This window comes from Python bivittatus, unplaced genomic scaffold (assembly GCF_059951505.1).
Source record: "Python bivittatus isolate LINGU-HERP-01145 unplaced genomic scaffold, Pbiv_v1 ctg000060_np1212, whole genome shotgun sequence".
NCBI lineage: Eukaryota > Metazoa > Chordata > Lepidosauria > Squamata > Pythonidae > Python > Python bivittatus.
In genome coordinates this window covers 11366131-11379648 of record NW_028277044.1, presented here as the reverse complement: position 1 = coordinate 11379648, position 13518 = coordinate 11366131, and the positions used below count along the sequence as shown (strand labels likewise).

Below are 13518 nucleotides of genomic sequence, written 5' to 3'. Positions count from 1 at the left end.
ATCAATTTAATTTGTTGCTATTAACAATGTCCTCACTATTACTAGAGCCTATGGCTTGGATTCCAAACAGGGTCCTATATAATGAGAAAGGACATTTGGCCTGTGTCAGAAACAGTAAGGAGAGAAAAAAGGCTATTTATGTCTACTCTAGTTTCACTTGCCAATACTTTACATGCTGGAATTTATACTTCCGAAAGCAGTATAGATCAACTTCTGCTTGATCTTCAGAAATGGCTTTGGGAGTAGATAGCAAAAGATTTAAATGATCATAGAGTTGCAAATCCCAGCCAGAAGAATACTAGTTCAATCACAAACACAGACTAATACAAGTCCCTCTAAATGACTTCCCTTATATTTGTGTCCATATTTAGCAAACCCCATGCCTATATCAAGACAGACATATTGGTCTGATGTAGAAAAATTTACCTCTAAGTATTGGGGTGATGATAGTAGAAAGAAGGCTTCCAGCATTAATGGAAAGGTAAAATATAGAGAAGAACCTGCTTCTTTGTTTTTCCTGAAACACGAAGAAGAACCTTATTATAAATTAGTTTTTGAAATTCTTCTAATATAAAAATGCAGGGTTTCTATAAATAAGCATGTTTTTGCAAAATCACTATATTTTTTAAAAGAAGTTTTGTAACATAATGTTTATTTTTTAGTACATGGAAATAAGCAGAGGGTTAATGGGACCAAAATGACTATATATGTACCTCAGTGGAAAAATTGGCAGGTATAACTTTGACTAAGAAAATTACAGTTAAACATTGCAGCTGCTGCAAAGATGCAATAGTGGAAAAATAAAAGTTGCATTTGGGGGGAGATCTGGGCAGAGGACAAGCTCTTGAAGTATTCTAGGTAGGAGTTGGTGTGAATCCTGAAATATTATGTAGATCTGCTGTACTTCCATTGATCCTCAAGCTGCATATTGTAAATAAAATGTCAGAAATCTCTATAGTGCCCCACCAAAAAAATCAAGTCAAATCCATGTATGGCTCCACCTCTGGACCTTCTATTTCCTTAATTGACAATACAGCGACAGTACTGTCATACCACCAAGAATCAAACTAAAGCATGACAGTTTACAATCTTTGTAAGTAAGTAAATAAAATTGATACCTGGTCTTCCTCAAACTGATCTCCACCAAATGCTGATACACATGGTTTGATCCCACCAGTTCCCAGAGCAATAAGGGCCAAACCAATCATAGACAAAGCTCTGCAACAACAGAAGTAGATTAACCATAGTAGGCAAATGAGGTAAACGTACCCTGGTTCTTTTACATATATTTTTCTGTCTACATTTTACTTTGAGCATTATGTACTTGCTAATGGGCTACATGAGCAAACAGCTGAGGCACATAACAGGATCTCTGAAAATCCTACAGGGATCACAGCACAAAGTACATCTAGTCATCCTGAAGATGACCACTGTGAAGATAGGAACTAGAGTTAAATTAAAAAAAAAAAAAACATGAAACAAATACATGTTGGCCAACACCCTATCCGAAGCATATTTTTAGTATGGTATAGATTTACTCCTGTGTAATTGTCATAATGGTGATCATTGTGATACATCTCAGATCCAGGTTTTATGTAAATGGCCCACAAAGTCAAAACCAACCATTACAATAATAAATATTAAAGATGAGCTCACTAAACTGATACTTGTATGCCTGCCAGAATATAAAGAGAACCCCTGCCCAAGCATTTATTATTATACAAATACTTGTATTTATTATACAAGCATTTGTATAATAAATATGCAGAGATTTTATTGTCATTAGGAAAATAATGAAGACATAAATAAGATTACAGATTAAGAATGAAAGCTGACATACATGCTGCTAGGCAAAGGTTAAAAGCAATGCAGTATTATAAAACTATTCTTGAATACAGTATGCAAAATTTTTCTAGGATAATCTGTAAACATATAAGATGTTCCTACAAAATTCTTCAATGCTGTTTCTGTGAACCACACAATTTTCCTGTCCCCTGTGCATGTCTATTAATATTATAAAATATAATATTGAAAGTTTAATTTTATAAGGGACAAGCATCTAATTTAGCCATTAATAATGGGCAGAGGGAATATTATTTCTTACATAGTACCTTAGAAGGGCAAGAATTTAAAAAATTAGCATGTATCTGGCAATTAATCTTTAGCCATGTGCTATAAAATTAATAATTTTTTCTATAAATTGATAGTGTAAGATTACAAAGTTTCCATTTTGAAAACCAAATGAACTCTTGCAGATGGTTTTCACAGCACAATCAAAATACAGTAATGATAGCACTTTGTCTATAAAAGCAGATTTGTGATTCTGTTGCTACATCAGAAAAAAGGTCCTTGGACTTTGCCACATGATAGGGGTCATAGGATGATGCAAAGGGAGGAACCAAGGCTACAATAATTAAGCTCACAATAAACAGATTTGTGGTACATTGAATGCCTAATAGGTCCCAATATGCATTCATGTGGAAGATAAAGATAAGTGCTGCAACTTACACGGGAACTTTAGTGTCATCTGGAACACCATCTCGATTACCATCCATCAAGTCATTTATGGAACTTATCGACAAGACAGCTTGCCCAACTGTGTACACAATGGACAAGGAAATAATGGTTCTGCAATGAAGGACAGAAACAGAAGATGTATTTTTAATGACATAGGTCTCTCTTTTTTTTTGAATACGAGAATGTGACATTGGTCCACTCAGTTAAACGGTGTGTAATAATAAAAAATGAGCATACTCAATTGCACATATGTAAATATCACTGAATACTATTCAGTATTTGATGGTTCTTCTATTTGGGTTGTCAGTATTAAGAGTCTCTTAGGGGAAGATGTAAAATATGGATAATGGAGTGAAAAATTAACAAAATGGTAAAGACTCTCAAATAGGATACAGCTTCTGGGGACTCTAGAGACATGTCTATATAGTTTTCTTGGCAGTAATATATGGTTTGCAGTTGCCTTCCAAATTAAATTCTAATTCTAGAAAAATAAGCAAAGTAAACCAATTGAAACTGTATCCCATTGAAATTAATCCTATTTGCACAATGCACGCACACACACACACACAGAGTATGCATGCACACATTACTGTATTTAACGTTCATATAAATGTGGGCTAAACCCCATGTCTGAATACTGGCAATGAAGAAAACTTGTGAAAAACCCTATATTCTGTTCTCTAGTTATATCTGTTGTACTTGGCAATCATCTGTAAAAAACATTTCTGGGGTGTTACATAGTAAACCCACTTTTAAGAGAGTATTACTATCATGTATATCTGGCATTTAAAATAACTATGTCAACAGAAGTCAAAAGTCTTTATTGTATTTGTTTTGTACATGATTTATAAAATCTTGATAAAACACTTTATAAAAGTAGAAACATGGAATTTACATAAAATGAGATCATTGGCTCATCTAGTTCAGCCTCTGTATGTTTGATTAGGAACAGGCAGCAAAGATTCTAAATTGGTGAGTTCAGTTGGGCCCTTTTATAAATAAAATAACTCTGCTTCCTCCATCAATGAATGTTAACCCTTCCTGATCAATTTTAGATATTATCATTTTATCATCACCTTATTTTAGCTAACGATCAGTAATTGTAGGATATCATAATTTAAGGAGTAATAATTACACTATAGGATAGGCCGGTTGACTTCATGTATAAATGACATTTAGGCCAAATTATAATTATGATATAGATTTTACTTGATATTATTATATCTAAGATTTTTAAGTAGACATGTTATGTGCATTTTTAGTTGTACTGGTCTATGACTGTAATAAACTGATTGATTTGAACCCTTCCTGATCATACTGTCGGTAGCCACACTGGAAAACAGATCAGGGAAATCAAATGATAGTTTTCTTGTAGAGTTCTTCATTGTTGCAGTCATAAGAACATGAGATATCAGACATGTTGTCTCTGATCTCCCATGAAACCAGTATTCCTAGCACAACAAAGTAGGGAATAACTTCCAGGTTACACCCAGATAGAAAATAGAACCAAACAGCAACTGGCAACATGAAATCTGAACATCTCTTTAATTGATGTGGTTAACCTGCTCGATACTCATTATAATAATTAATAAGATCTTACGTGCAAATTATCTCTAACATAATTTTGTAATTTTTTAACAAAACTTTTTTTAAAAAAAGGTAGCCTAGCTGAATTTCATAAGTAAAACAAAATATGAGCTGGAATTTAAATTTCTGGAGAATATATAAATATTACATATTTCCTAGTCATTGTAATTTTTTTCCTCTGGGTTAAGCACTGATTGTCATAGAAAAACCTATCTATGTGGTATCTAACAGTCGATACTGATTTGATGGCACATGAACAACCAATGGCTTTCATAGAAGCAAAAGTGGAAGTCATTCAGTAGGTATTCCTCAATCACTGCATCTTTATTAGGGCAGCAGGATCTGGGATTTGAAGGGGGCATGCACGTTGCACCTGTCTGCAAGTCCTTGTAACACCTGTGCCTTCTCCTGGTTCATGCAACTGCCCTCTGCAGGGGCAGTACAATCCTGGGAAAAGTTGTGTTTGACTTAAGAGTTGGTGAGAGGAGCTAAGTATGAACTTGTACATGGTCTAAGTCATCTTTTCCCCTTAGAATCCAGAAAACTATGTTGCCATAATCTTTATGAGAGGAAAATGATAGACTTTACTGTGTAGGAATAGAAAAATTGCAGCAAAATGTATTTCCTTTATAAGTGTGCAAACCCAGGGGCCCTACAAGCATTGGGTATGGCCCCTGAACTTATCAAAACACTGAATTGTAATTTTAATAAGACAGAAGCAGAATGATAGCTATATTTAATTGGTTATTTTAAGTTAAATAAATCAAACAATTTTTCTCCCTTTAGGCCTGCCACTACCTACTTATTGGAGTGTACCAAGCACACATTCTGCCTTAAAAAAAATATGCATCTCTTTATTAAAGCAAAGCTTCTGGTCTTCATATAAGATCCTGAACTATATATTGGTTAATGAGTGTAAGGTGCATTGATTTGATTTGATTCAGAATTAAGGAAATTATCCCCACCTTCAAATGCCCCAGTGAAGGAGTTTGAATCTCCTAACTGTGCTTTCCCACTGACATACACTCACTTGAACTTCCCCAGCCAGGAGTCAGCTATGAGTGCTCCAAGGATAGGTGTTAGATAGCAGAGAGCAACGAATGTATGGTAAATGGCTGTAGAGAGATTATCATCCCAGCTGAGAAAAAACTTGAAATAGATGACAAGCACAGCTAAAAAAAGAAAAAAGAAAATAACAAGAGTGATTAATGAGAAAATCACTCAGCAGCTGCATCAATAAGGATCAAACTAGAGTATGAATTTTTAAAATCACCTCGCATTCCATAGTAGGAGAATCTTTCACAGAATTCATTGATGACTATAAAAAAGATGCTAAGTGGGTAGCCAAAGCAACCAAACTGTGGTAAGACAAAAACAACAACAAAATTAACTGTAATGTTCAAAAAGTTACAGAACTGTTCTCTCACAATCTAGCATCCTTCAAAGAAGAAAAAGTACTGAAACTACAGAATACCTATACTATTTTCCCCCCTCCCATTACAGTGGGCCTTTCCAAGTTACCTAGAGATAGCAAAGATTCAAGAGCCACTAATGTGACATCACTCTGTAAGTGCTCTACAAATTAAAATGGAGGGATTGCACAAAGTAGGAACGAGGGGATGGTGCTTTGTGGCTACTGGAATATAATATATGGTGATGTCCAGCCTCTGATAGGATGGCTAAGTACTGTACTAATGCTTGAGGTTACAGTCAAATTCATTAGATAAATCCACTAAGACCATTAAAAAACCCAATAACCCCTAGCTCATCTCTGGACTATACTCTGATTAGAAAATAGAATTTTTGCTAGATTAAATTAAAATCCAAACGTGTACCATAATAGCTCAATGAGAAAAAGATTTGTAACAGGTTAATGTCATCTCTCTGTTTTGCTTTGTAAAATGCTACTAAAATCAGGCAATAAATATGTAAAGGCTATATTCAAAGGATACAGAGGTTAGGATGGCATAACCTTACAGACCAAGACCAAAATCAACATTGGATTTTGCACTACAAAGCAACAGGTAGCTAAACCTGACAGAGAGTACAGAGTGCAAATGATGTGTTCTTAGGAGGAAGAAGAAAAAGAGTAGGAACCTGCCAAGAACAAAACTTCCACATTTTTCAGCATAAACACTTACCCGATGTTTTCCTTTACTTTTCTCTGTGGGGAAAAAAACAAGAATTGGTAGTAAAATAAGCAGTTTTGATAAAAGTAACAGCACGGTACAACAGCCATTTCTTACTGAGAGGATGGAATTTTAGCTATGTTTTGTGTTATAGGCACAGAACATCAGCAGAACCTAAAGTTGATCCTTCTATTACATATCTATAAAATATAAATTTAAAAAGGAGTACTGTAACATGAAAGATCTATAGAAAACCTGAAAGATAATCATACTTCGCTACTTTTCCAAACTGCAGATTTTAAAAAGTCCTTCCCTTTAGAAGATGCAAAGTAGATTTATTTACTTATATTAACCTTTCCCATTACTATTGCCTGTTCTGAATAGGTAATTATAAAAATTGAAATACAGTATATTAGGGGAGCACCAGGTTGGTGAAGACCAATTTACATAACAATATTACATAATATGTTGAATGCCACCTATACAGAATGTACATAGGTTTCAGAATATATGCAGAACATGGAATGTGCCTATTTCCTATATGATAGATGAAAACATACAGGAATTATACAATTGTCACCAATGTGGCTCTCCTCCACATTCAACATCTATTTATCCCAGATAATTACTAATAAATGTTGTTCCAAGGAATTATCTTAATCCATAATTACTTCTCATCGTCAAAATGTCTAAGAACGGATTTTATCAATCTTTTGATTTTGCCTGAAACCTAGATACATACCCATTCAGATCTGATAAGACTTATTTGGTCTATAAATTCAAGAACAAGTTGCTTTTAAACCTAAGGTTTTTCTGAACAATTATTCAACTAAAAAGTCTTAATATGTTATTTCAATCTCACTCTGATATCCCTTTTATCACTATCATTGTATTTTAAAATATTTCACTGCATCTAGACTATATAATTTAAATTATTAATTCCACATGAAGGTAAAATATGGGAAATAAAGAGTGTTAATTGTTGTTCATACTTTTTTGATTTTAAACCTGTCAGCCATGGACTTTTTTTTTTTAACCACCTCTGGTAACAACCCAATTGCTTTGTTCGCAGAACATATTGAACTACAAACTAAGAAAACATTTCAGCCTAGCGTGTTGAAGAAACCCTGTTCATGTGATTAGTTTATAATCCAATATCTTGTGTGAATCCAGAAAATTGGGTTGTAAGAGACAATAAACACATGAGCCTTACTTCCTTCTCCAAAGACAATAAGAATAATGACTTACAAATATATCAACAAGTATAACTGAATTTAAGTATTGAGACCATCACATGACACAGTAACTCAGGCTTAGCCTTAACTACAGTTAAGGCACTTGTTCAACAAATGAACTGTGGAATGAAATGGCAAACCATGGTTCCCTTTCAACTGTGAACCCCTCCTCCTTTTAAACCACAATCCCAGTAATTCTTGTGCAGGGAGAGACTGGCTTTGCTTGAAAGACTGTAAGGGGTTGTTTTTGTAGACCACAGAATAAAACTTCTGGTGGCCACTTGGGATCAGAGGCATGGTCCAGGGGATAAGGGGACTTTTCTACCCTGTACCTTTGGGGGTGAAAAAACAAAACCAGATATGAAGCAGTGGGAACAGCTCTGCTGGCAGATGTTCCTGCACACCTCTGGCTACCATGAGCTTTGTTTTCTTAGAGGATTAATGCCTGCTTAATTATAAGAGAACTGTTAATCTTGGTTCATATAACATGCTCTGTCATGCCTGATACTAGGTAACTAAGTTTAAAGTATGATTATTGTGATTTATGGCCTCTCCCCTAATATATTTCTGGCTCCAGATGATAAATCTCAATGCCAGATCATGATGCAAGATACTGTATTAACGCTTGTTACAGCAAGCTAAACAAACTGAGTGACCCAGTGAGCCTTACATCTTAGAACACATTAATGAATCCATGTCTCCTCAGGGTAAGTGCAGTATTATAGCAGTGATTATGACATGCTTGTTCTTAGTTCAGAATTCATATAATTCTGTAAATGTATTAAATCCTGCAAAAGCAAATGGTGTGGCTCTTCTCTGTGCTGAATATTATCTATAAATGTCACTTTAAGTGCAGTTCCTCTCTTTGGATTGAGACTATGGAAGTTATCTACACTATGAACACACAACTATTTATCTGCGTCACAGTGATTGTTTTGCTTCCATCTCTAAATCTTCTAGAGGTCTGAATCAAATAAATCAGCAAGTAAATCACTTCAGATTTTTAAAAGTTGGGACACCACCAGAATTCATGTCAGCGTTTCTTAAGCACCTTTGTACCCTGCTTTACTATCTTAAAGATAAAACCTAAGTACAAGAAGGATCTGTACTTTAGAACTCTGATTTGTGGGGTAAACATATCTATAATAAATAGTTATTACAGGTCTATTTGTGGTTATTCTAATAGCAAAAGGTTCATAGTTCACAATGCATGAAAAAACTGACAAGGCTGTTAGCTACTTTTAAGCATCACACTGCTGCACTACACTCCAAACACAAAGAAATTAATTGTCAGAAGTCATACAACTGAGCCTTGAGTGGTGTCCATTGCAAAGGTTTTGCTAAAGTCAGCTGTCATTCATTCCTGGCAGATACAATTCTGTGCATCTTTCAGCATGTGAAAAGGTCAACTTCTAAAGCCATTGTAAAAGGCTAAAAGCAACAATAGATATCATGTGGTTAAGAGATAATCAAATGCTTTTTGTAATGTATCATTTTAAAGGCAAATTGTTATTTTCTAATTAGATCTAGAAATACAAAACCATCAAATATCTTTCAAAAAGGGGAAAGAAGGTTATGTACAGGTGACTGCTTATCACCACCTTAACTATACCTTTCAAGCTTTTTCTTTGAACTGATGGCTTTTTTTTGTTATAGCAAATAGAAGTGTCAGTATCTGAATGCGCAGGATTTAAAAAGTATGATGTACAAAGTTCACAGCCAACTTAAGTGTAAAGGGGGTAATTTCAGCACAAATGGGAATAACAATGAGGTAACAAACTGAGAACAGTAAGTTCTGACTGGTGGACCCTTACAAGGCAGCAGAACTGAAGACATTCCCTATTGGGGTGGCCATAGGGTGGTTCAAAAATAGTAACAATGACGGTCATGAACCCACAGTCAAAGCCCTGCACTTTTTGTATGTGCACTGATTTAACATCAGGCATAAGTACAAAGGGGCAACTCTTCAGTCACATGCTCTTACCTGTCATCTTAACTTTTTTGACACCCCCCCCCCCGCTGCAGATGCAGATTCCTAAAATACATCCTCTCAGGCAGAGTTCCCAATTGGCATCTGTACATGGGACAGTTATATGGCTTGGGTCATGTACCAAGTTAGACTACCCAACCCACTTGCTTTCTACTAGAGAGGAAAAGGTATGGTCCTTGAAAAGACTGCAGGTGAAAATGAGCAAGAAGCAGTGTGCTGCGGCTGAAAAGAGGAACGGAATCTAGAAGACCTCTGATAAAAAGGAAAAACTATTTTAAAAGTTGGAAAAAACATCGACGGAAGCAAACACGAGGAGTTAGCTTCAGGCATGAGGTCATCCTAAGGAACAGATAATACGTTTAGCTATAAATATACCACACAATTACATTTTATTTTAACATTATGTGTGTTTAAGTCTATTATATTTTTTCTGATTATTATTCTCTCTCCATAAGCTCAGTCCTTGTATGCTTTATACAAACCTTTTTTTTTTCTTTCTTTTACAGTAAAGTTTGATTTATTTATCCCTTGTGAGATTGGTCTACCTACCTATTAAGCGCAGGGGGAGGACGGACCAATTTTCCTAGCCATACACATCAGTGCTACAGGGCCAGAAGGTGGTGCTGTAAAATTAATTTCCCCTTTATCACTTATTTCTCTTTCATTTGCCAGTAAGGAATTCAGAATGGAGAAGCCCTCTTCTCTCACATACTGGGGTTGTAGAGGAGGATGCTACATAAAAGCATTTTCCTGAAAAATAGGTGGTGGTAGCAGCAGTAGCTACCAAGTCCCACATCAAGGCAGGAGATAGATCCAGAGAACTTTTGATGAAGGGAGTGTAAGACCTCCAGCTTTTTACTTTTTTCACTGCATTTTAGGCAGATTAAGGAACCCCAAATATACATGAATTTATAAGCTGACATGTAAAAAAGAGTGACATCCAGGTAGATCTCTTTTACATATAGATGCAATACTTATGACCACAGCAGATTCCAAAACACTTGGGATTTTTGTGACAGTGGTTGGTGTGGATTATGGTACACTGAACTTGGCTTCATATCAATAATGTGGATCAATCTTTAGTTACAAAATGCACTTTATACTGAGAAGGTATTGTGGAAGGAGGAAAAGGAAAACATTACCTCTAGTATCCCTAGATTATTTAAAGTATTTAGGTTCGGTCTAGCATTGTAGAAATATGAATAACAAACAGCAAACTTAAAAACAAAACAAAACATTTACCTAAGGTGCTTCAGTTTTTGGAAACCTAGTGTTCCACAAGAACTTTATGGGGTTCCATAGATGACTCGGGGTGAACAAATGAATGGCAACAAAATCACCCAAACACAACCAATTTTCTACCACTAGAAGTTTGCCTCTTGATCGTGGATTCCATTATTTTTTAAAAAACAGGTTCTGCTGCCCCAAAAAGTTTGCAAACCCCTGATCTTAGATAACACATTTCGTTGTGCTTTGCCTGTTCACAGCATTTACAAGTGATCACAACAGTGACTGAATTCATGGAATGTATTAATCCCCAGCAGGCTTCCCATAGGTCAGTGTTGTCCAAACTTGGCCACTTTAAGATGAGTGGACTTCAACTCCCAGAATTCTGGGAGTTGAAGTCCACTCATCTTAAAGTGGCCAAGTTTGGACAACACTGCCATAGGTTGACTAAACCCATGACCAAGCTGAGCACTGTGTTGCGTGAGCTCAGCCTTTCTGGTTACTTTGCGGCTGGGGACTGCACAAAGGCAGAAAATCGGCTTGACGAAAGGCTTGCTCTTGTCTAGAGGAGACTGCTTTCTTACCGAATGTAATGCCAGTTTGTCATGGTTTTCTCTTAAAATTGTACTGGCTGCACATTGAACATTTAAAGACAAGGTTTACACAAGCTCTGAGTGAGTATCTACTTGAGCATCTTCGAAAAGCCTGCCTAACAATTAGCTCCGTTGTTGATGGAACACACCCCCTTCCCGCCTTCCATGATCTAATTGCTTAATAAGCCAGACCGAGAGAAAGGCATTTAAACCGATTGCTCACGTGAACCTCAGCTCAATAGTCGCGTGCTGACTGGGGAACAACATCCAGAAGCAACACAAGTGTTATACTGAAGCTTCTGGTACCTTGAAGAAGAGCAGGTGCATGTATAAATGGGATACACCTTCTAGTCCGCGAAGCTACATCCCACCCGATTTAAGGTGCCACAGCTCGTTTCCTCTTGGGAGCAAGTTTTTTTTTTTTTTACTCTAGCGGGATCAAGAGCAGCCACAGACCGTCCCGCCTTTTGCAGCCCACCCCGTTCGAGACTCCCCTCCGCCCCTCTCATCCTTGGCCAAGGGTCAGCGGCCCCTCGCCGGCCAGGAGCGCGCGCGCCTTCCTAAAGAGCGGGAGAGAAGCGCCTCGGAGTTTCGGCCCCTGCGCAAGGACGGGGTGCGCAGAGAACCAGCGCATCGCCGCCCCGTTTCAGCCTCGCGCGCCGTGCTTCGTCTGTGGTGCAATGTGTCCCGCCCAGAAAAAATGGGGTTCATTAATAAGCAAGCCACGGCTGACTGAACCTCGGGTAAGTGTGTCAAGTGAACACAGCCGGGGGCGTTGGGAAAGCTCCCCCGGAGCGAGGTGATGATGAAACAGCCGGCTCCTCTCACACAGCTGGTGCTTGGCGATGGATTTCCTCGGCTCTGCCCTGGTAGCCGCTGACGGAACGGGCTTGCTTTCCCTCCCCCCACCCCGTCTCCACCGACGGCCAGTTCTCCGCTGCCCACAACCCGCAAACTCCTGCCAATCCCGCTCGTTCTTTCGCTCCTCGAAGCACCTGGGCGGCCGCGAGCACTTGCGGTCTCGCTCACTTGCGCAACGGGGGTTAGAGCGCTGTTGTTGCTGTATTAGGAGTCGAATTCACCACGGGGGGGAGGGGGCCTGGCTAGCTTCCTTTCCTTTCCTCAAGGTCTTGTCTACGGGGAAAGGGAGATTTATTAAGCGGAGCCCGGACTTTTTTGTTTTAAATTTGCCGCCCATAATTCGCTCCTGCGCTTAACACTTACTCCCTGCACGAGCCACCAAAAGCGTCACGGGAACGCAAGCAGCTGTTCACGCTCCCTGGGACCTCTTTCTGGAAGGGAGAGGGGTAGCCTTGGCTGAAAATGTCCGGGGAACCCCCTGGCTTCCTCAGCCCATAGTGGTCCCCTCAGAAGCAAGCCCTCCGTGGGGCTTGCACGCCGAGAACCGCGTACAGCATAATCGCAGCCTAAGGACGCACAAACGCTCCCAGTCGCCCTAAAAGTGAGGAGACTCCTCCCGACCCGGCGAGGCAACGAGGGGGCGCCTGAGCGAGGGAAGCCACCCGCCTGTTGCTGCACAGCTGCTCGTATTCCTCGGAGACGAGGCTCCTTGGGAAACCCACCCGCTCGCCATATGGTCCAGCCGCGGTGCCAGTCCCTTTTCCATACTTACCCATTGGGGCCGCCCTTGTTGGTGCTCTCGACGGTCCTACTTGGGGCAAATGCCGAGGTGGAAAGGGAAGAGGGCCACGGAGATCGGTTTCTTTAAAGCCTCTGCCCTTGGCCTGGCTCCAAGTCCTACCCCTACCTGGCCAAGAAAGCGAGGAAGGAGGTAGGCGGCGGGCAGGGAGAAACTGGGTCTACCGCCCTCGCTCCCGAGAGAGCAAAACACTTAAGACGAAGAAGGCAAACCGCTTTCCTCCATCGCCCCTGGAGGAATTTTTAGGGCAGGGAGAGGGAGGGAAGGCTGGCTCTCGACCTCCACGCTCCATTATTCGGCACATCATTAAACAGCAGTCGAGGAAGGGAAATTAGCCCCACCACAACCATTGCCTTTGTCCTCTTAGTCCTACTGTGCCTTTATAGGTATCATGATTGGACAGAAATCCAACAGGTGCTGTTTCTGTCACAGTTGCTGGTCAAGAGGCACCTGTTGAATCCCAAGTCACTGGTGGACTGGGAGAGAATTGAAAGTATCTCAGGTGGATTTTTAAAATCCTAAAAATCCTGAAAGTAAATGCAAAAATGTTAATGGGCATCTGTAATGGCTCCAGTAGCTG

The 13518-nt window shown here is 39.0% G+C and overlaps 1 protein-coding gene across 1 annotated transcript in view; it reads right to left on the bottom strand.

Moving 5' to 3' along the window:
* The window catches only part of SLC15A1 (solute carrier family 15 member 1), a 36421-nt gene extending 23407 nt beyond the window's left edge, over window positions 1–13014 (bottom strand). The window contains exons 1-7 of the mRNA XM_007421301.4: window positions 12912–13014; window positions 6246–6268; window positions 5378–5462; window positions 5135–5276; window positions 2509–2628; window positions 1119–1218; window positions 427–517 (exon numbers count right to left, since the gene is read on the bottom strand). Coding sequence (XP_007421363.1) covers window positions 427–517; window positions 1119–1218; window positions 2509–2628; window positions 5135–5276; window positions 5378–5462; window positions 6246–6268; window positions 12912–12915 — 565 coding nt within the window. The 5' untranslated portion in view covers window positions 12916–13014. The remainder of the gene's footprint in view (window positions 1–426; window positions 518–1118; window positions 1219–2508; window positions 2629–5134; window positions 5277–5377; window positions 5463–6245; window positions 6269–12911) is intronic.
* Window positions 13015–13518: the final 504 nt, after the last annotated feature.